The following is a 22,660-nucleotide window of genomic DNA, read 5'->3' as shown; positions in this document are numbered from 1 at the left end:
GCAATTTGCCTCCAATGCCACACTTCTCCAATTTGTGCAGCAGTCTTCCATGCACAACAGTATCAAAAGCCTTTCTAAGATCCAAATATATAATATCAAATTTATTCCCTGCATCCAGTTCTTTTGTGACTACATCATAGTATCCAATCAAATTGGTCAGACAAGACCTGCCCTTAACAAAACCATGCTGTGTCTGAGCTATAACTGAATTCTTGTCCAGATGATCCTGCAGTGCTTCTTTAACCAGTGTCTCCATTAATTTTCCTGGAACCGAAGTTAAACTAACAGGTCTATAATTACTTGTGTCAGCCTTTGATCCTCCTTTGTGAATTGGGGTTACATTTGCACATCTCCAGTCCATGGGTACCTCCCCTGAGTCCAAAGAAGCTCTCATAATTATGGCTAGGGGTTTGCTTACTTCCTTTGCTGCCTCCTTTAATATAACTGGATAGATCCCATCCACCCCGTGTGCCTTTTTTATGTTTATCCTCAACAATTTCTCCTCCACTTTTCTCTCAGTTATTAGAAAATCATCTAGCTCACTGCCAATGTTTACTTCACCTACGACATTCCCCTTCCTGAATAACTCCTCATGTGTGAATGTAGATGCAAAATACTCGTTTAGATTGTTAGCCACCTGAGCTGGATCCTCAACTGTTGAACCATCAACATCCAGTGGACCAATCTGATTCATCCCTTTCCTTCTTGAGTTTAAATAGGTAAAGAACTCTTTTCTGTTTTTCTTTGCATCCTTTGCCAAGGATTTCTCATAATCTGCCTTTGCCTGCCTAATCTCCTTTGTGACTTGGTTACAGACCAACTTATATCTATCATAGGCTTCCATGTCACCCATTAATTTGTATGTATCCCATGCATTTTTCTTCTCTGCCATATGTCTCATTAGTTCATCTGACAACCATTTAGGCCTGAACCTTGAACAATATTTCTTGGTCGGTATGTAAAGCCTGGTAGCTTCCAAGATTAGTTCCTTGAATGCTTCCCATTTTGAATTTGCTGTTGGTAACATCATCAGTTGGTCCCACTGTATAGAATTTAAATACTGTCTCAGACCATCATAGTCGCCTTTACGAAAGCAAAAACCCTTCCCTTTACCTCTGATGGTAGTTACCTCCTTGAGTAAACCTCACTTCAGCACACTGTGATCACTGCCACCCAGTGGTTCCTTTATCTGCAGATTCCTAATGCATGAAGAATCACTACTGATAATCAGATCAAGAGTATTACTCCCTCTAGTTGCCTCCCGAACGTGCTGGTGTAGAAAACAATCATCCAATAAATCCACAAAAGCCTTGCTAGTGTGTGAGTGACCAACCCACAAATTCCAGTCAATATCTGGGAAATTAAAATCCCCCATTATAAGACTCTCTGATTTACTGGCCCATTCTATTTCCCTGTACAGTATCTTATTATACTCATCAGAGTCATTAGGCCTTTAGCACACTCCTACTCTCAATTTTGATTTACCTATGCTTATGTCACACCAAACTGACTCGACACTGCCCTGTCCATCAATGTCGACTGGCTTCACTTCCTTGGATTTTATGTGTTTTTTAACTAATAGCATAACCCCTCCTCCTCCCCTACTGTCTATCCTTTCTATACACTTTGTACTCCCCAAATTCCAGTTCTGCATTCCTTATATCTGTGTGACACCACGTCTCTGATATCCCAACAATATCTGCCTTTGATGTTTTGAGCAATACCTCAAATTCATCAAATTTATTTACTAAACTCCTAGCATTGGTGTACACACAAGTATACATGCACCTGTTTCTATTCTTAGCTACCCTAACACAACCCATGTGTTTACTTGTACCGCAATGACTTCCAGCAGTCTCTGAAATATCCTGCATCTTGTTTTTCAGGCTTCTGCTCATTCCAATAGAAGCAGTGCAAGAATCTCTTTCACCTCTGCCAGTGGCTACTGTTAATCCAATAGTCTTTGTCTCCCCCCAAGCTAGCAGTTTTCCGACCCACCTAACACTGCCTCGATAGCATCAGCAAATATTCTTGCACCCTTTCTATTTAAGTGTATCCCATCCCTGTAGAAGCAATCTCTCCTGTTAACAAGTACATTCCAGGCTGAAAAAAAATTCTACCCCTTGAGCCTTGCACAATCTTTCCAGGGCCGAATTGATTGACAAGGCTCTCATCATATACTCCCTCCTATCGTGTCTGGCCAGAATTGCAGACACTTTGAAATTCAACCCTACTTCACGGCTTTTTTTCAACAGTGACCTGTACTTGTTAAGTAATTTCGCTGGTCTCCTACTCTTAATATCATTAATGCCAACGTGTACAACTATATCACCTTTTGTGCCCTTAAAAGATGATATTCGCTCTACAACGTCATCAACCTTTGCCCCTGGCAGACATACTCTGGTCCTGTTCCACCTGTCCTTTTTACAAAGCATGTTCCCCATTTCCCTGACAATAGAGTCACCGACAACTACTAGTTCCTGTGGGACCAGCGCATTCTGCCTTGGGGGCTGCCTCTGTGTTGCAAGATGACCAAGTGCAAGCTCTGGCGTTGATGTGGGCAGCTGAGAGCTTGATGGGCCCCTCAATTTATTTCCTTCGAGGGCATCCACCCTGTCCTTCAAGGTCTCATATAGGCCCATAACAACGCCGAGTTGTCGCCTAATTTCCTTGCACTCCTTGCATCGTGCACACACAAAGACATCCCCCATGGCAGTATCATGTCCCGTACCCGATTGCTCCGCAAACATCAAGCAAACAGTGCATCTTAAAAGGCTGTGATTCAGAGGGCAACTGCCCCCCTCAGTTCTCCCCTGAATCACAGCACTCCCATTAGCTTGAGCCTTTTGCTTTGCTGCTCTGGTCAGAGCCATGATTTCGATTTAAATGTCAATAAAATTACAATTCAAGAACAAAATTAAAACCTTAAACTTGTATCTTAACACAGTTATAACGCTATATTTATTTTTCGGTATCGAGTGTTATCTATGAGTTCCCTTTATATAACTTCTGTATCAAGTATGTATTAATTATTTGTTACGTTTGTACTCTAAGTCGTTATATATATATATAGTTAAAAGTACAATTTAATTGACAATGAAGTTTAACAAGATTAATAGATCTACTGATTAATTGACAATATTATATTATGCACTATACTATACAAAGCTAATGCTATCGAATTCCGGATATGCTGTATCGCGTTTCAGTAACGAGTGTTATCTACGAAATTCCTTTATATAACTTCCGTATCAAGTTATGTATTAATTATTTATTTTTACTAATTATTTATGTTCCGTAACCTAAGTGGTTATATGTATAGTTAAAAGTACAATTTAATTGCCAATGAAGTTCGACAAGATTAATAGATTTTACTGATTAATTTTCAAGTAACAATGACGGCCTATTATGAACGGTAAACACGTGGATTTGATACCCTTTCCGATACTAAGTAATACCTAAAAATCTCTATCTAAGTTACTTTAACTTTAAGTACCGTAAATAGGAATATAAAGCTACTCTAGAAATAAGTTAATATGTCAATTTAAACTAAGGCGCATTTAGGGCTAGAGCCTCAAGCTGCGAACGAATTTAGACTATGTATATAAAGTGCTTAGCATCATAATACACAGCCATTTCTGAATAAACAGAACCTTAAAAATTTTCTGTTTATTCAGAAATGGCTGTGTATTATGATGCTAAGCACTTTATATACATATGTCAATTTAAACTAATAAAGCAGAAAATAAATCAGAAAAAACTTCTCTGTTCCAAGAGCGGCAGAAAGGCACGTCCACACAGGAAACCTCGTCCTCAAACCTTTGGATCTTGGAAGCTACCAGGCTTTACATACCAACCAAGAAATATTGTTCAAGGTTCAGGCCTAAATGGTTGTCAGATGAACTAATGAGACATATGGCAGAGAAGAAAAATGCATGGGATACATACAAATTAATGGGTGACATGGAAGCCTATGATAGATATAAGTTGGTCTGTAACCAAGTCACAAAGGAGATTAGGCAGGCAAAGGCTGATTATGAGAAATCCTTGGCAAAGGATGCAAAGAAAAACAGAAAAGAGTTCTTTACCTATTTAAACTCAAGAAGGAAAGGGATGAATCAGATTGGTCCACTGGATGTTGATGGTTCAACAGTTGAGGATCCAGCTCAGGTGGCTAACAATCTAAACGAGTATTTTGCATCTACATTCACACATGAGGAGTTATTCAGGAAGGGGAATGTCGTAGGTGAAGTAAACATTGGCAGTGGACTAGATTATTTTCTAATAACTGAGAGGAAAGTGGAGGAGAAATTGTTGATTATAAACATAAAAAAGGCACCCGGGGTGGATGGGATCTATCCAGTTATATTAAAGGAGGCAGCAAAGGAAGTAAGCAAACCCCTAGCCATAATTATGAGAGCTTCTTTGGACTCAGGGGAGGTACCCATGGACTGGAGATGTGCAAATGTAACCCCAATTCACAAAGGAGGATCAAAGGCTGACACAAGTAATTATAGACCTGTTAGTTTAACTTCAGTTCCAGGAAATTTAATGGAGGCACTGGTTAAAGAAGCACTGCAGGATCATCTGGACAAGAATTCAGTTATAGCTCAGACACAGCATGGTTTTGTTAAAGGCAGGTCTTGTCTGACCAGTTTGATTGGATACTATGATGTAGTCACAAAAGAACTGGATGCAGGGAATAACTTTGATATTATATATTTGGATCTTAGAAAGGCTTTTGATACTGTTGCGCATGGAAGACTGCTGCACAAATTGGAGAAGTGTGGCATTGGAGGCAAATTGCTGCTATGGATAAAGGGATGGTTGAGTGGCAGAAGACAGAGAGTGGTAATCAATGGACACTGCTCAACGTGGACTAATGTTATTAGTGGAGTTCCTCAGGGTTCAGTGTTGGGTCCATTGTTGTTTTCTGTATTTATAAATGATATTGATGATGGTGTATCAGGCTTAATGTCCAAGTTTGCAGATGATACCAAGGTTGGCAGGGTTGTTAAGGACACTACTGATACTATGCTGCTGCAACAGGGATCTGGAAAGGTTGAGCAGATGGGCTGAGAGGTGGCAAATGAAGTTTAACATTGGCAAATGTAAAGTACTACATATGGGAAACAGTAACCCCAGATCAACGTATCAACTCTGTGGTACTACGCTGACAGTGGTAGAGAATGAAAAGGACCTGGGGGTAATTGTGCAGGCAGATATGAAGTTCTCTGAGCAGTGCAGACGAGCTGCAAGAGTAGCTCATGGTGTCTTGTCAATGATATACAGGAATTTTTCAAGCAGGGACAGGGATGTGATTATTCCCTTGTATAAGGCATTGGTCAGGCCACACCTTGAGTACTGTATACAGGTCTGGAGGCCTCATTTCAGGAAGGATGTAGAGCTGCTGGAACGAGTACAGAGAAGGGCAACAAGATTGGTGAATGGAACAAAGGGTTGCTCTTACGAAGAAAGGCTTAAGTTTTGCAAATTACAGAGCCTGGAGACTAGGCATCGGCGAGGTGATCTTATAGAGGTGTATAAGGTTTTGAATGGCTTGAGCATGCTCAATGCCGATGGGATTCTTCCTCTTGCTCAGAATAATCACCTGAGAGGGCATAAATTCAAATTGTGGAAGGACGGATGTCGGATAGATGTGCGGAAATTTGCCTTTAGCCAGCGGGCAGTTGGTTTGTGGAATAGACTCCCATCGTTTGTTGTTGAAGTTGATAGCCTAAATAAATTTAAGGCTCAGCTGGACAGGTATTTCGAACGAACGGAGGGGTGAAATGGGAGTAGTGGTTGTTTTCTTTTTTTTTTTTTTTTTTGGCTGATGCTGAATACGCTTGCTTTCTTGCATCATATGCCTCTGCTAATGCTAAAGGCTAATGATACTCAATAATTGCATTCAACATTTCATTTGTAAAATAAATGATCATCTCAACAATGGGCTCACAAATTTTCAAAAAAAAAAAAATAACAATGGGCTCTTGCAAGCCCACTATAGCTCACCACTGGCCCAAGGCCAGCTTACCTCTTTTTCTACTTCTTTTATTATTAATATTAGCAAATGATATAAGAAAGCACGCTTATATAGCAACAAAAAAAAAAAAAAAAACCACATCACCTATCCATCTCCTCTAACGGTTTCTCTGGTTCTTCCATGAATTTATTCAAACTAGACCACCTCGACAACACCAATGGATGTTTCTTTGAACAATCAACTACCTGCTGGCTGGTGGGTTTTAATATCATCGGATAGATTCCTATCAGCCCCAGGTTTTTTGTTTACTTTTAACTTCAATGGTTTAGTTTCCATTACTTCTCATTTATCATAAAATCATTTAATTCCCAGTTATAACTTTATTTTTTTTTTTGGTATTCCCATCCCTAAATATTTCTTCATCACTAAATGTATTTAAAGCATCATATGTAGTAGTCACATGGGTTGAACTATGGTCACTGGAATGCACATATTTCTGTACCCTTGCATTGACCACTTGGCTGCAGTAGCCTATAATGAAATGCATGATCAGAAAACTCAGTTTTTATAGGCTTTCTCACCTCCCATGGACCTCCTCCTCCCCATGAAGACAAAACTCTCTGGTTAAGAACCCTTCACTTGGAAAATCAAACACTTTGTGTGATTTTTTTTATATTGTATTAGATTATTTTAATTAATAATCTACTCTCTTTGTCATGAGATTTTTTTGTTTATGTTAATTGTAAACTTTATATCAGCAGCAGGATTTCCTCTTCCACCAACACCTCCATCTAGTAACTGTAGTGATTCTGATGGCAGCTTATCTCCAGTCCACGGAACCAACCATCCTGCCTCTCCACCTGCCCTTCTTGGAGGAGGAACCCCAGTCAGGAGAGGCCAGTCACATACCAAAGTAGTTGTATCAGTCACAACAACAAACGGTGGAGCTAGGAGTTCAAACAATTCTGCGTCCCTTATAAGTAGTCAGCCGGTATGTACCTATGTGTCTCTTTATATCTCTTTTCCTATTCATTATTAATTTCTTTGAAAAACTTGTATTGAAGACTACATGTAGATGATATTAAATTAATAGAGATGCAAGTGCCTAGTAAAATAGCACATTTTTATAAAGCAGCTTTACTCTTATTTATTTTTGAAAATAAGTTTGCAATAGTCACAGAAGCCACAAATGTGGTTATACTGTTAAGAAAATATAGCATGTGATGGATACCAAGATGGACGAGTAATGAGCAATAGAGTGAAAGTCTCGCACGCATGCACGCACGCGCACGCACACACACACACACACACACACACACACACACACACACACACACACACACACACACACACACACACACACACACACACACACACACACACACACAGAGAGACACACACAACTTAAAATAGCTGTAAATTCTTTGTAATAGTACCATAAAAAGGATTGTTTTTATCAGGCAAAGGGATGACTAATGAAAATCAATCACTAGGAATGTGACAAGGAAAAAAATTGTATTGGACCATTATGAAATTGATACAAGAAAGTTATAGATTATAATTTCCTTGAATTTATTCAACCCATAAATTATGGATCTCTTCTACAACAACAGATGGAATCCTGTTCCAACAATCAGCTTGGTTTTTTGCCACCTCATGTGTAGTCTCAGCAAGAGGAAGAATGCCATTAACATTCAGCTTACTCATTCCATTCAAAACTTTAACACCTCAATGAGATCTTCCGACAAGTGTCAAGTCTCGAGACTGCAATTTGCAGAATGAAGCCTTTCTACATAAGATCACCCTTTTGTTCCCTTCATAAATAACTAGTCTGGTTGCCCTTCTTTGCATCTGTTCCAGCAGATCTACATCCTTCCTAAGTGAGGCTTCCAGACACCTGTATAGAGTACTCATGATGCAGCCTAACCATGGCCTTATACAAAAGAATAATCACCTCCTTATCCCTCATAGCAAAGTTTCTGTATATCATTGACAAAACTCCTTGAGCTGTCTCTCATGGCAGCATGTCTACACAATTATCCCAGGTCTTTTTCATTCTCTACTACCCTGAGTGTAGTACCACACAGTTGAGGGGTTACCGCTACCCATAAGCAGAACCTTGCATTTCTCAAAATTAAACTTCAACTGCAATTTCTCAACCCATTGACCCAATTAAGCCTGATATACCTTCATCAATATCATTGATAAATATTGAAAACATCAATGGACCCAGCATTGAACCGTGGGAACTCCACTAATAACATTAGTCCACGAAGAGTGCTACTATCTGCCTTCTTCCTCTTAGCCATCCATTTATCCATAGTAGTAAGTTGCCCTTAATGTCGCATTACTCCAATTTGCACAAGTCTTTTATGTGTAATAATATCAAAAGCATTCCAGAAATGCAAGTATATGATGTCAAAATTATTTTTTGCATCATTTTCTTGGTCATGACATCATGACCAAGAAAATGATAGCTAGACAAGATTGCCACTTAACAAATCTCTGCCGTGATTGCAGTATATTGCATGTCTGTCCAGATGGTCCTGCATTACTTCTCTAACCAGTGATGAATTATGCACCTAAAATTCGAAGCATGCCTACTCACCCCATTTGGACAATCTTAGTGATCGACAGTTTACAAGGCACTATAGCATTGGCATTAGTAGAGGCATCCGATGCAAGAAAGCAAGCTTATGCAGCGTCAGCCAAAAAAAAAAAAAAAAAAAAAATATGCTCTGATTTCACCCATCTTTCGTTCCAAATACCTGTCCAGCTCAGCCTTAAATTTATTTAGGCTATCAACTTCCACAACAAAAGATGGAAGTCTGTTCCACCAATCAACCACCCACTGGCTAAAGGCAAATTTCCGCACATTTGTCCTACAACTGTCTTTCCTCAATTTGAATTTATGCCCTCTCAGGTTATTCTGAGCAAGAAGAAGAATCCCATCAGCATTGCACATGCTCAAACCATTCAAGGCTTCATACACATTAATCAGATCACTTTGCATGTGCCTAATCTCCAAACACTGTAATCTGCAAAACTTAAGCTTCTCTTCGTAAGAGCAACCCTTTGTTCTGTTCACTAATCTTGTTGCCCTTCTCTGTACTCATTCCAACAGCTCTACGTCCTTCTTAAAATTAGGCCTACAGACCTCTATACAGTACTCAAGGTGTGGCCTGACCATTACCTTATACAAGGGGATAATCACCTCCTTATCCCTGCTAGAAAAATTATTGTATATCATTGACAAGACATCATGAGCTACCCTTGCAGACCATCTGCACTGCTCAGAAAACTTCATATCTGCCTGCACAATTACCCCCATGTCCTTTTCATTCTCTACCACGGTCAGTGTAGTACCACAGAGTTGATATGTAAATCTGGGTTTACTGCTTCCCATATGTAGTACTTTACATTTGTCAACGTTAAATTTCATTTGCCACCCCTCAGCCCACCTGCTCAACTTTTCTAGATCTTGTTGCAGCAGCATAGCATCAGTAGTGTCCTTAACAACCCTGCCAACCTTTGTATCGTCTGCAAACTTGGACATTAAGCTTGATATAGCATCGTCAATACCATTTATAAATACAGAAAACAACAATAGACCCAACAATTAACCCTGAGGGACTCCACTAATGACATTAGTCCACAAAGTGCAGTGTCCATTGATTACCACTCTCGGTCTTCTCACACTCAACCATCCCTTTATCCATAGCAGCAATTTGCCTCCAATACCGCACTGCTCCAATTTGTGCAGCAGTCTTCCGTGTGCAACAGTATCAAAAGCCTTTCTAAGATCCAAATATATGATATCAAAGTTATTCCCTGCATCCAGTTGCTTTGTGACCACATCATAGTATTCAGTCAAATTAGTCAGGCAAGACTTCCCCTTAACAAACCTATGCTGTGTCCGAGCTATAACTGAAGACTTGTCTAGATGATCCTGCACTGCTTCTTTAACCAGTGCCTCCATTAATTTCCCTGGAAATTAATGGAGGCACTGGTTAATTATAGATTATTATAGTAATTATAGTTAATTATAGTTAATTATAGTAATTATAGATCTGTAAGTTAAACTTACAGATCTATAATTACTTGTGTTGTCCTTTGATCCTCCTTTGTGGGGGTCACATTTGCACATCTCCCGTCCATGGGTACCTCCCCTGAGTCCAAGGAAGTTCTCATAATTATGGTTAAGGGTTTGTTTGGTTACTTCCTTTGCTGCCTCCTTTAGCATTAGCATTAGCATTAGCATTAGTAGAAGCATATGATGCAAGAAAGCAAGCTTATTCAGCATCAGCCAAAAAAAAAAAAAAAAAAAACACACACACACCACTCCCATTTCACCCCTTCGTTCGATCGAAATACCTGTCCAGTTGAGCTTTAAATTTGTTTAGGCTATCAACTTCCACAACAAAAGATGGAAGTCTGTTCCACCAATCAACCACCCACTGGCTAAAGGCAAATTTCCGCACATTTGTCCTACAACTGTCTTTCCTCAATTTGAATTTATGCCCTCTCAGGTTATTCTGAGCAAGAAGAAGAATCCCATCAGCATTGCACATTCTCAAACCATTCAAGGCTTCATACACATTAATCAGATCACTTTGCATGTGCCTAATCTCCAAACACTGTAATTTGCAAAACTTAAGCCTTTCTTCGTAAGAGCAACCCCTTGTTCCATTCACTAATCTTGTTGCCCTTCTCTGTACCCGTTCCAGTAGCTCTACATCCTTCTTGAAATGAGGCCTCCAGACGTGTATACAGTATTCAAGATGTGGCCTAACCATTGCATTATACAAGGGAATAATCACCTCCTTATCCCTGCTAGAAAAATTCCTGTATATCATTGACAAGACACTATGAGCTACTCTTGCAGCTCGTCTGCACTGCTCAGAGAACTTCATATCTGCCTGCACAATTACCCCCAGGTCCTTTTCATTCTCCACCACTGTCAGTGTAGTACCGCAGAGTTGATATGTTGCTCTGGGGTTACTGTTTCCCATATGTAGTACTTTACATTTGTCAATGTTAAACTTCATTTGCCATCTCTCAGCCCATCTGTTCACCCTTTCCAGATCCTGTGGCAGCAGCATAGTATCAGTAGTGTCCTTAACAACCCTGCCAACCTTTGTATTATCTGCAAACTTGGACATTAAACTTGATATCCCATCATCAATATCATTCATAAACACCGAAAACAACAACGGACCCAACACTGAACCCTGAGGAACTCCACTAATAACATTAGTTGACGTTGAGCAGTGTCCATTGATTATCAATCTCTGTCTTCTGCCACTCAACCATCCCCTTATCCATAGCAGCAATTTGCCTCCAATGCCACACTGCTCCAATTTGTGCAGAAGTCTTCCATGTGCAACAGTATCAAAAGCCTTTCTAAGATCCAAATATATAATATCAAAGTTATTCCCTGCATCCAGTTCTTTTGTGACTACATCATAGTATCCAATCAAATTGGTCAGGCAAGACCTGCCCTTAACAAACCCATGCTGCGTCTGAGCTCTAACTGAATTCTTGTCTAGATGATCCTGCAGTGCTTCTTTAACCAGTGCCTTCATTAATTTACCTGGAACAGAAGTTAAACTAACAGGTCTATAATTACTTGTGTCAGCCTTTGATCCTCCTTTGTGAATTGGGGTTACATTTGCACATCTCCAGTCTATGGGTACCTCCCCTGAGTCCAAAGAAGCTCTCATAATTATGGCTAGGGGTTTGCTTACTTCCTTTGCTGCCTCCTTTAATATAACTGGATAGATCCCATCCACCCCAGGTGCCTTTTTTATGTTTATCCTCAACAATCTCTCCTCCACTTTCCTCTCAGTTATTACAAAATCTCCAGCTCACTGCCAATGTTTACTTTACCTACATCATTCTCCTTCCTGAATAACTCCTCATGTGTGAATGTAGATGCAAAATACTCGTTTAGATTGTTAGCCACCTGAGCAGGATCCTCAACTGTTGAACCATCAGTATCCAGTGGACCAATCTGATTCATCCCTTTCCTTCTTGAGTTTAAATATGTAAAGAACTCTTTTCTGTTTTTCTTTGCATCCTTTGCCAAGGATTTTTCGTAGTCTGCCTTTGCCTGCCTAATCTCCTTTGTGACTTGGTTACAGACCAACTTATATCTATCATAGGCTTCCATGTCACCCATTAATTTGTATGTATCCCATGCAGTTTTCTTCTCTGCCACATGTCTCATTAGTTCATCTGACAACCATTTAGGCCTAAACTTTGAACATTATTTCTTAGTTGGTATGTAAAGCCTGGTAGCCTCCAAGATTAGTTCCTAGAATGCTTCCCATTTTGAGTTTGCTGTTGGTAACATCATCAGTTGGTGCCACTGTATAGAATTTAAATACTGTCTCAGTCCATCGTAGTCGCCTTTATGAAAACAAAAACCCTTCCCTGTACCTCTGATGGTACTTACCTCCTTGAGTAAATCCCACTTCAGCACACTATGATCACTGCCACCTAGTGGTTCCTTTATCTACAGATTCTTAATGCATGAAGAATCACTACTGATAATCAGATCAAGAGTATTGCTCCCTCTTGTTGCCTCATGAACATGCTGATGTAGAAAACAATCATCCAATAAATCCACAAAAGCCTTGCTAGTGTGCGAGTGACCAACCCACAAATTCCAGTCAATATCTGGGAAATTAAAATCCCCCATTATAAGACTCTCTGATTTACTGGCCCACTCTATTTCCCTGTACAATATCTTATTATACTCATCAGAGTCATTAGGCCTATAGCACACTCCTACTCTCAATTTTGATTTCCTTATGCTTATGTCACACCAAACTGACTCGACACTGTCCTGTCCATCAATGTCGACTGGCTTCACTTCCTTGGACTTTATGTGTTTCTTAATTAATAGCATAACCCCTCCTCCCCTCCTGTCCTGTCTATCCTTTCTATACACATTGTATTCCCCAAATTCCAGTTCCGCATTACTTATATCTGTGTGACACCACGTCTCTGATATCCCAACAATATCTGCCTTTGATGTTTTGAGCAATACCTCAAATTCATCAAATTTATTTACCAAACTCCTAGCATTGGTGTACACGCAGGTATACATGCACCTTGTTCTATTCTTAGCTACCCTAACACAACCCATGTGTTTACTTGTACCGCAATGACTCCCAGCAGTCTCTGAAATATCCTGCATCTTGTTTTTCAGGATTCTGCTCATTTCAATAGAAGCAGTGCAAGAATCACTTCCACCTCTGCCAGTGGCTACTGTTAATCTATTAGTCCTTGTATCCCCCCCCCAACTAGCAGTTTTCCGACCCACCTAACACTGCCTCGACAGCATCACAAAAATTCTTGCACCCTTTCTGTTTAAGTGTATCCCATCCCTGTAGAAGCAATCTCTCCTGTTAACAAGTACAGTCCAGGCTGAAAAAAATTCTACCCCTTGAGCCTTGCACAATCCCTCCAGGGCCGAATTGATCGACAAGGCTCTCATCATATACTCCCTCCTATCGTGTCTGGGCAGAATTGCAGACACTTTCAAATTCAACCCTAATTCATGGCTTTTTTTCAACAGTGACCTGTACTTGCTAAGTAATTCCGCCGGTCTCTTACTCTTAATATCATTAGTGCCAACATGTACAACTATATCACCTTTTGTGCCCTTAAAACATGATATCCGCTCTACAACGTCATTAACCTTTGCCCCTGGCAGACATACCCTGGTCCTATTCCACCTATCCTTTTTACAAAGCATGTTCCCCGTTTCCCTGACAATAGAGTCACCAACAACTACTAGTTCCTGTGGGACCAGCGCATTCTGCCTGGATATATCCAGGCAGAATGCGCTGGATTAAATAACTGGGATCTATCCAGTTATTTAATATAAATAACTGGATAGATCCCATCCACCCCGGGTGCCTTTTTTATGTTTATCTTCAACAATTTCTCCACTACTTTCCTCTCAGTTATTACAAAATCATTTAGCTCACTGCCAGAGTTTAATTCACCTCTGGCTTTCCCCTCCCTGAATAACTCCTCATGTGAGCATGTAGATGCAAAATGCTCATTTAGTTTGTTAGCCACCTGAGCAGGATCATCAATAGTTGAACTATCAGTATCCAGTGGACCAATCTGTATCATCCCCTTTCCTTCTAGAGTTTACATAGGTAAAGAACTCTTTGCTGGTTTTTATTTGCATCCTTTTCAAAGATTTCTCATAATCTGCCTTTGCCTGCCTAACCTCCTTTGTGATGTAGTTACAGGCCAGCTTATATCTATCATAGGCTTCTATGTCACCCATTAATTTATATGTATCCCATGCATTTTTCTTCTTTGCCACATGTCTCATTAGTTCATCTGACATCCATTTAGGCCTAAACCTTGAACAATATTTCTTAGTTGATATGTAAAGCCTAGTAGCTTCCTAGATTAATTCTTTGAATGCTTCCCATTTTGAATTTGATGTTGGTAACATCATCAGTTGCCACCGTATAGAATTTAAATACTGTCTCAAACCTCCATAGTTGCCTTTACAAAAGCAAAAACCCTTCCCTTTACCCTTGATGGTAGTTACCTCTTTGAGTAAATCCCACTTCAGCACACTGATCACTTCCACCTAGTGGTTCCTTTATTTGCAGATTCTTAATGCATGAAGAATCACTACTGATAATCAGATCAAGAGTATTACTCCCTCTAGTTGCCTCCCCGAACATGCTGCTGTAGAAAACAATCATCCAATAAATCCACAAAAGCCTTGCTAGTGTGCGAGTGACCAATCCACAAATTCCAGTCAATATCTGGGAAATTAAAATCCCTCATTATAAGACACTCTGATTTACTGGCCCACTCTATTTCCCCGTACAGTTTTTTTATTATACTCATCAGAGTCATTAGGCGTATAACACACTCCTACTCTCAATTTTGATTTCCCTGTGCTTATGTCACACCAAACTGATTCGACACTGACTGTCTAGCGATGTTGACTGGCTGTACCTCCTTGGATTTTGTGTTTCTTAACTAATAGCATAACCCCTCCTCCTCCCCTACTGTCCTGTCTATCCTTTCTGTACAGGTTAGTACACTGTACTCCCCAAATTCCAGTTTTACATTCCTTATATCTGTGTGACATTATGTCTCTGATATACCAAAAATATCTGCCTTTGATGTTTTGACCAACACCTCAAATTCATCAAATTTATTTACCAAACTCCTAGCATTGGTGCACACGGAAGTATACATGCACCTGTTTCTATTCTTAGCTACCCTAACACAACCCATGTGTTTACTTGTACCGCAATGACTCCCAGCAGTCTCTGAAATCCGTTGTATCTTGTTTACCAGGCTGCTGCTCATCCCAGTAGAAGCAGTACAGAATCACTTTCACCTCTGCCAGCGGCTGCTATTAATCTTTTAGTCCGTGTATCTCCCTAATCTAGCAGTTTTGCAACCCACCTAACACTGCCTCGATAGCATCAGCAGATATTCTTGCACCCTTTCTATTTAAGTGTATCCCATCCTTGTAGAAGCAGTCTCTCCTGTTAACAAGCACAGACCAGGCTGAGAAAAATTCTACCCCCTTGAGCCTTGCACAATCTCTCTCCAGGGCCGAATTGATCGACAAGGCTTTTATCATATACTCCCTCCTGTTGTGTCTGGGTAGAATTGCAGACACTTTCAAATTCAACTCTAATTCACAGCTTTCTTTCAACAGTGACTTGTACTTGTGAAATAATTCTGCCGATCTCCTACTCTTAATATCATTAGTGTCAATGTGTACAACAGTATTACCTTTTGTGCCCTTAAACGATGAAATATAAACCCAGAGCAATTCAGCCTACTGGTATTAGATTTCAGGCTCTATCACAAACTTGGAATGTACACCTTGAAAAAGTTCTTGAAGATCCAAACAGTTCAGTTTTCTCATGGTCCTATATTAAACTATCCTGTGACAATTACTTCCTAAACTGGGAAAGCAAATATCAGCATACAACAACTCCATACTAGTCACACACACAAAATTATCTGCATTTTAGATACTGATGGATCAAAGCCTGATAGTGGAGTAGTGACACAGCAGTTCCGCCTTTTAACACCATCTCTATATCACTTCCCACTGAATGCAGCAGTTATACAGCTGAGTTATTTGCCATCAAGTTTGCCCTAGAAAATATTCTCTAGAAAATGTCCGTCAAAAAAAAAAAAAGCATAATATATATGGACTCACAGAATACACTTCTAGCCTTATAAAACACCTCCTCACCAACCAGTCTATTAATAAAAAGCGTAACTAAGCTGATACATATTCAGGAATGCCAGCAAGTAGTCATCTTTTGCTGGAACCCTAGACTACACTGGAATATCAGGAAACGAATGTGCAGACTATGTTGCCATACATCCATCCATCCAACAGAGCCTCATCATGTTTTTGCATTCTATATGTGGATTACACATCTAATATATGAAGGTTATGTAAGGAACAAAATGGACACCTCTATGGCAAGTTCAAATGGATAATAAGCTCTTTCAAATAAAACCACAATCGCAGTTGTGGGCCTCCAGCCTCCATGCATACAGAAAGGATGAAATAATCCTAGGCAGAGCATGAATCAATCACAGTCAAATTTTGCACCTGTTTTTCCTCACAGGAAATGATCCTCCACAGTGTATGCACTGCAACTCTCCACTTGTAGTGAAGCACATTCTTGTCGAATGCACCCTTATACACTCATGCCTAGCAACTCTCATTCAGTTTTCTTCCAAATTTTAAAGAATCTTTGAATTATCTATGTCATATCATAGCCAACGATGCTAATCTCATAGTTATTCTGCTTTCGTAAATGGATAAAATTATATGATTGTTTCTGACTGTTTTCATAACAGTCACCATGGATAACTTCCACATCATTAGCATTAGCATTAGCATTAGTAGAGGCATTTGATGCAAGAAAGCAAGCTTATGCAGCATCAGCCAAAAAAAAAAAAACCACTTCCACTTCACCCCTCTGTTCGTTCCAAATACCTGTCCAGCTGAGCCTTAAACTTATTTAGGCTATCAACCTCCACCACAAGGGATGGAAGTCTGTTCCACCAACCAACCACCCGCTGGCTAAAGGCAAATTTTCTCACGTCTATCCTACATCTGTCTTTCCTCAATTTGAATTTATGCCCTCTCAGGTGATTTTTCTGAGCTAGAGGAAGAATCCCATCAGCATTGAGCATGCTTAAACCATTCAAGGCTTTATACACCTCTATCAGATCACCTCGCTGGTGCCTAGTCTCCAGACACTGTAATTTGCAAAACTTAAGCCTTTCTTCGTAAGTGCACCCCTTTGTTCCATTCACTAATCTTGTTGCCCTTCTCTGTACTCGTTCCAGCAGCTCTACATCCTTCTTGAAATGAGGCCTCCAGACCTGTATACACTACTCTAGGTGTGGCCTGACCATTGCCTTATACAATGGAATAATCACCTCCTTATCCCTGCTGGAAAAATTCCTGTATATCATTGACAATACTCCATGAGCTACTCTTGCAGCCCGTCTGCACTGCTCAGAGAACTTCATATCTGCCTGCACAACCACCCCCAAGTCCCTTTCATTCTCTACCACTGTCAGTGTAGTACCACAGAGTTGATACGTTGCTCTGGGGTTGCTGTTTCCCATGTGTAGTACTTTACATTTGTCAATGTTAAACTTCATTTGCCACCTCTCAGCCCATCTGCTCAACCTTTCCAGATCCTGTTGCAGCAGCAGCATAGTGTCAGTAGTGTCCTTGACAACCCTGCCAACCTTTGTATCATCTGGAAACTTGGACATTAAGCTTGATATACCATCATCAATATCATTTATAAATACAGAAAACAATAATGGACCCAACACTGAGCCCTGAGGGACTCCACTAATAACATTAGTCCACGATGAGCAGTGTCCATTGATTACCACTCTCTGTCTTCTCCCCCTCAACCACCCCTTTATCCATAGTAGCAATTTGCCTCCAATGTCACACTGCTCCAATTTGTGTAGCAGTCTTCCATGTGCAACAGTATCAAAAGCCTTTCTAAGATCCAAGTATATAATATCAAAGTTATTCCTGCATCCAGCCTTTGTGACTGCATCATAATATCCAATCAAGTTGGTCAGGGGAGCAGACCACTGTACTTTTTTCTCCACTTCTGTTGTGCCCTGGTCTGATCAAATTAGACTATGGATTTCAAGTGTATGCATCTGCTAGAAACAGCTTACTGTAATGGCTAGACCCAGTGCACCACCAAGCCACCTGCATTGCTTCTGGAGCATTTTGAACATCACCTGTCCACAGTTTATATGTTGAAGCAACTGAACCACCACTGTTGCTCCAACAAAGGCAGTTGTTGCTAAAATATACCTTTGAAATGAAATCCCTGCTAGACCGCCCTACATTGACATCTGTTTTCGAGCCATGATGGGAAAAAGCTGCTCAGGCAGCTGAATATCACAGTAGACAATGTTTCCGAGTCACTGAAGCAACCCCTCCCACCCTGGCATGCTCACGTTTCACCATGTGACTTCTTCATTTATAATGATGGGGGGAAAGCCAGCACTTTACCATCTGTCTACTTACAACTTTTATTATTATTATATTACTCTTTTTTTTTTCTTTCTTTCTTTCTTTTTTTTTTTGGCTTGTACAGCATAAGCCTTAGGCTTCCTTGCAACAAATGGCTAATACTAATACTAATTTACTCTGATTTCCTGCCTATCTTCACTGATGGCTTGAAAACATAATCATCCATGGGATCTACTGCAGTCTTCCCAGACAGTATGTTATCTGAGAAGGTTCCCTACAAATGTGGTATATACGCCGCAGAGTTGTATGCTATGGAGCTAGCCTTGCACCACATTAAAACTAATAAATACACAGATTCCTTAAGTGCATTACAGGCTCTATCAGTGATGAGATATAATCCTCATCTAGTCCTGTCCAAGGTCCAGCAGGAGCTACCCTCTGTAAATTGAGGTTTGACATCTAGTTCCATTGAATCCCAAGCCCCATTGGGATCAGAGGTAATTATCTGGCAGATGCTGCAGCCAGATCATCACAATCTTAGAATGGTCATAGCCTCTTAGCTGCCTATAAAGATCACAGGCATATGATACACTCCAAATTATTCTCCCAGTGGCAACAGTCTTGGCATGGACAGATCAAGAACAAACTCTATCAAATAAAGCCTGTAATTCAATACTGGCAGTCTTGTCTGTGCAGGAACTGTAGAGAGGAAGTTGTTCATGCTCACCTCCTCATAGGACACAGTCATCTGCATACTATTTTCATGCTGAGGGCAGATGGCTCTCCTATGTGTGACAATTGTGAAAATTTTTTAAGCATTCAGCATATTTTAATCAAGTGTCCATGTTATAGACACAAATGTGTTTTTTTATTTTACTGCTTTTAGTCACCTAGCTGAACCTTATACACTCAGTCAGATTTTATCCAACAACAAACACATGTGAACTGTTTTTAATTATTTAAACTTCTCAAATATTTTTAGTCTTATTTAAAATATATCTTTTATATTGCTGATATACCTTTATAGTTATCCCTCTTGACAAAGTGACCTAATTTTTTTAGGTCACCAAAGTATTTTCCATCAAGTAGCTTTGGAACATTATAGCCTTAATTGCTAATACGCCAATAAAACCTAAACCTGAACCTAATCACACTGAATTGCACATATTGGTGTTGAACGTGACATCTCAGCATTTTGTACAATCTCCTTGCACTCTGAAGTTAGCTTTGAAAGACAGAGGCCCGTTAACTGCATCACACTCCATAATCTCTGTTTGTTTTCATATCAGCCAAAGCTTTCGTTCCAATTGGTCCTGTATTTTAATCCTTTGAAAGACTCAGCGTAACTCTTGCCCCCCCCCTGCTGAATTGCATGCTCTTCCAATAATTGCTCCTGGGTGCTGCAATTTCAATGTCATGGAGTGTATTTAAGACTTTAAATAAATTGAGTAAACTAAATGCTGATGGTATCTTTACTCTTTCTTGGAAAACACCCAGACACAAGGAGACTTAAATTGAAAAAGTTTGCTGCTGCACAGAATGCGGCACATTTGATTTTAGTGAGAGAGTAATTGATTTGGAAGAAACTTACACTAGGTGTTGTAAAAGTGGATAGTTTGAATAAAGTTGAGGAAGTGTTATATAAATTATTTGTGTGGATGTTTTCCTTTTATAACCATTCAACGTGAGTTTTCCAATTATGGCCACATTTTGTCTGATGAAGAGCCAGTAATGCTGAAACTGGTCACATCAGTTCTCTTTGACTTCTTAATGAACAACAGATTAGCCTCCTGTTCTCAGTTAAAATTCATATTTGTAATTTTAGATCAACTCATGGATGACATTTCGAAACAAGAATAAGCCCAAGCTTATCCTATGAGTGTAGCTCGGTAGTGCAGGTTTAATATTTATGTAGCTTTTGTCCCATTTTTAATCAGAAGTTTTTCTTCCAAGACTCACTGCTTGGCTGCTTATTTAGATCAGATACACCAATTCACCATTTGACATAAGGGTACTAATTGGGGTCTCCTCCTCTGATGAAGAGCTAGTAAATCTGAGATCAGTCACCGCAGTGCCTCTGAGTTTTTAATAAATAAAAGATATACTCCTGTTGATGATGTTCGATATAAAACAATATTAGTAATTTTAGGTTGGCTGATGGATAAAAATGGGCCCAAGCCCACCTGTTGCTGTCACTGGAAGGAACAGTGTCCACATGATGGCAACATAAAAAAAAAAAAAAAAAAAAAAAAATACACACAAACACATATATATATATATATATATATATATATATATATATAGCAAAAAAGTGTTTATTATTAAATTATAGTGTTTCACAGATTTTTTATTTTCTTTCTTTTTTTTTTTTACCTTAAAAATACCACTATGGCATCACCTTTGGGTTTCAGAGTTTGTAATCTTGTAGCCTAACAAATCTTGGGGATTCCATCACGATTCTATTTCATTGGTGACAGTTGCATATAACCTTTAAAGTAAGTGTTTTTCACTTTGCCATCTTCACAATTTTGATTTCTGTTTCTGCATTGCATTGAATAGTGTTACCTAAATGAAACTGATGTAAGTTGAATGAACATACTGTTTCCAAAAGTTAGATTCTATTGCTAACTATCCATTTACTTCAGATGTAATTTTTTTTTTCTTTTTCTGTAGATCTCAGAATAATATACCAAAGGGTGGTTTAAAAATGTTGGGTTTTATCAGCAAATAATTTAGTAATTTGAGAGTGCTGTGTGTGTGTTTAGAGAAGAGTCCCCAAAAATTTAGTAGTGTAGTCAGTGAATTAAAAATTCTGTATAATGCCGTGTGGACTTTAGTGTTATTTCTTTTGAATATTTTATATATTGAAAATCCCCATATTATATTTTATTATTTTAACATCATATAAAAATATATATATTTATTTATTTTTTATCTGTAGAAAGGGGCCACTGGTGTTCTTATTCTCACTGAAGAGGAAAAACGAACTCTTTTAGCTGAAGGGTATACTATTCCACAACGGCTGCCTCTTACAAAAGCTGAAGAAAGGTCTCTTAAAAAGATCCGAAGAAAAATTAAAAATAAGGCATGTAATTCTTCTGTAGACTTATATTTTTTTTTATTTTTTTTTTTACATATTTGATACTAATATGACAACTAACTAAAAGCATTATTTCTGTGTCTCTTTTTAACTTAGAACTGTATTGTTATCAGCAGTATCAGAGCCTGTCTGAAAAAAAATGGAACAACCTCTGTTCATATTTTAGTTTGACAAAAAAAAGAAAAAGATGTTTCTGTGCATTTGTAAGGTTTTTATGCAAGAGAATTTTTTTCATAAAATTTTATTGGCATAAAATGCCAATATTACAAACATTGTTAAACCTTTCCAACACTTTTTGCTAACATCTAAATTAATTTTTCTAAACTTTGTGTCTGTTGTAGGAACTAGAATTACAAGACTTTGACTACTCCCTATTATTTTTTAAATTTGTTATATATAAGAACTTTTAATGATCTGAACAAACTATTAAAAGATGGATGATTTCAATTTAATTTTTTAACATTATTGATTGCTTGTGAGTCACTTATTGATATTTCCCTGTGCTGAAATGTAGTCTCCTCTGCATCTTCGTATGGATTGGATAGAGTCTTTTAATCATACATTTTTCTTGATGTGTATCAATTCTGATTTCAATGTACTTATTATTGAGGCTGATTTTACTTTGAATAATTCTGAAGATTTAGATACTATTCCTACTAGTTGAGCTGTACATAAGAAAAGGGTATTATGAGGCTTATGTGCACTAAACGCTTTAGAAAAGGGTATTTTCTTTGTGTTATGTCAACTGATTTTCTGTTTCTCTGTCATGTTTGTACTCAAACTCCTCTGGTGCTTTCTTGGTTTTAGTTTACTCACTAGATAGCTTACATTTATCTCACATAATGCCATGTCTGAAATCTGCTATACCTACAATGACCATATGTCCTTTATTTCAGGAAGCTGTCATTTAAATTTATTTATTTTTCAAAAACCCACTTTTGTCCTTTATTTTTATTTAGTCATTTAACTTTTATTGTACGAATGGAACTGCTTAATACATGGTCTGATTGCACAAAATCCT

At 38.9% G+C, this 22,660-nt stretch overlaps 1 protein-coding gene across 1 annotated transcript in view; it reads left to right on the top strand.

Annotated features, from left to right (window-relative positions):
- LOC150084516 (cyclic AMP-responsive element-binding protein 3-like protein 1) overlaps positions 1–22,303 on the top strand; it is a 266,005-nt gene extending 243,702 nt beyond the window's left edge. Inside the window, exons 4-6 of the mRNA XM_090376271.1 lie at positions 6,745–6,977; positions 21,481–21,624; positions 22,154–22,303. Coding sequence (XP_090232397.1) covers positions 6,745–6,977; positions 21,481–21,624; positions 22,154–22,303 — 527 coding nt within the window. The remainder of the gene's footprint in view (positions 1–6,744; positions 6,978–21,480; positions 21,625–22,153) is intronic.
- Positions 22,304–22,660: the final 357 nt, after the last annotated feature.

Source organism: Mastigoproctus giganteus, chromosome 6 (genome assembly GCF_048544385.1).
Source record: "Mastigoproctus giganteus isolate SK-2022 chromosome 6, ASM4854438v1, whole genome shotgun sequence".
NCBI lineage: Eukaryota > Metazoa > Arthropoda > Arachnida > Uropygi > Thelyphonidae > Mastigoproctus > Mastigoproctus giganteus.
Note: the sequence above shows the minus strand (reverse complement) of the source record. Positions and strands in the feature narration are given on the sequence as shown.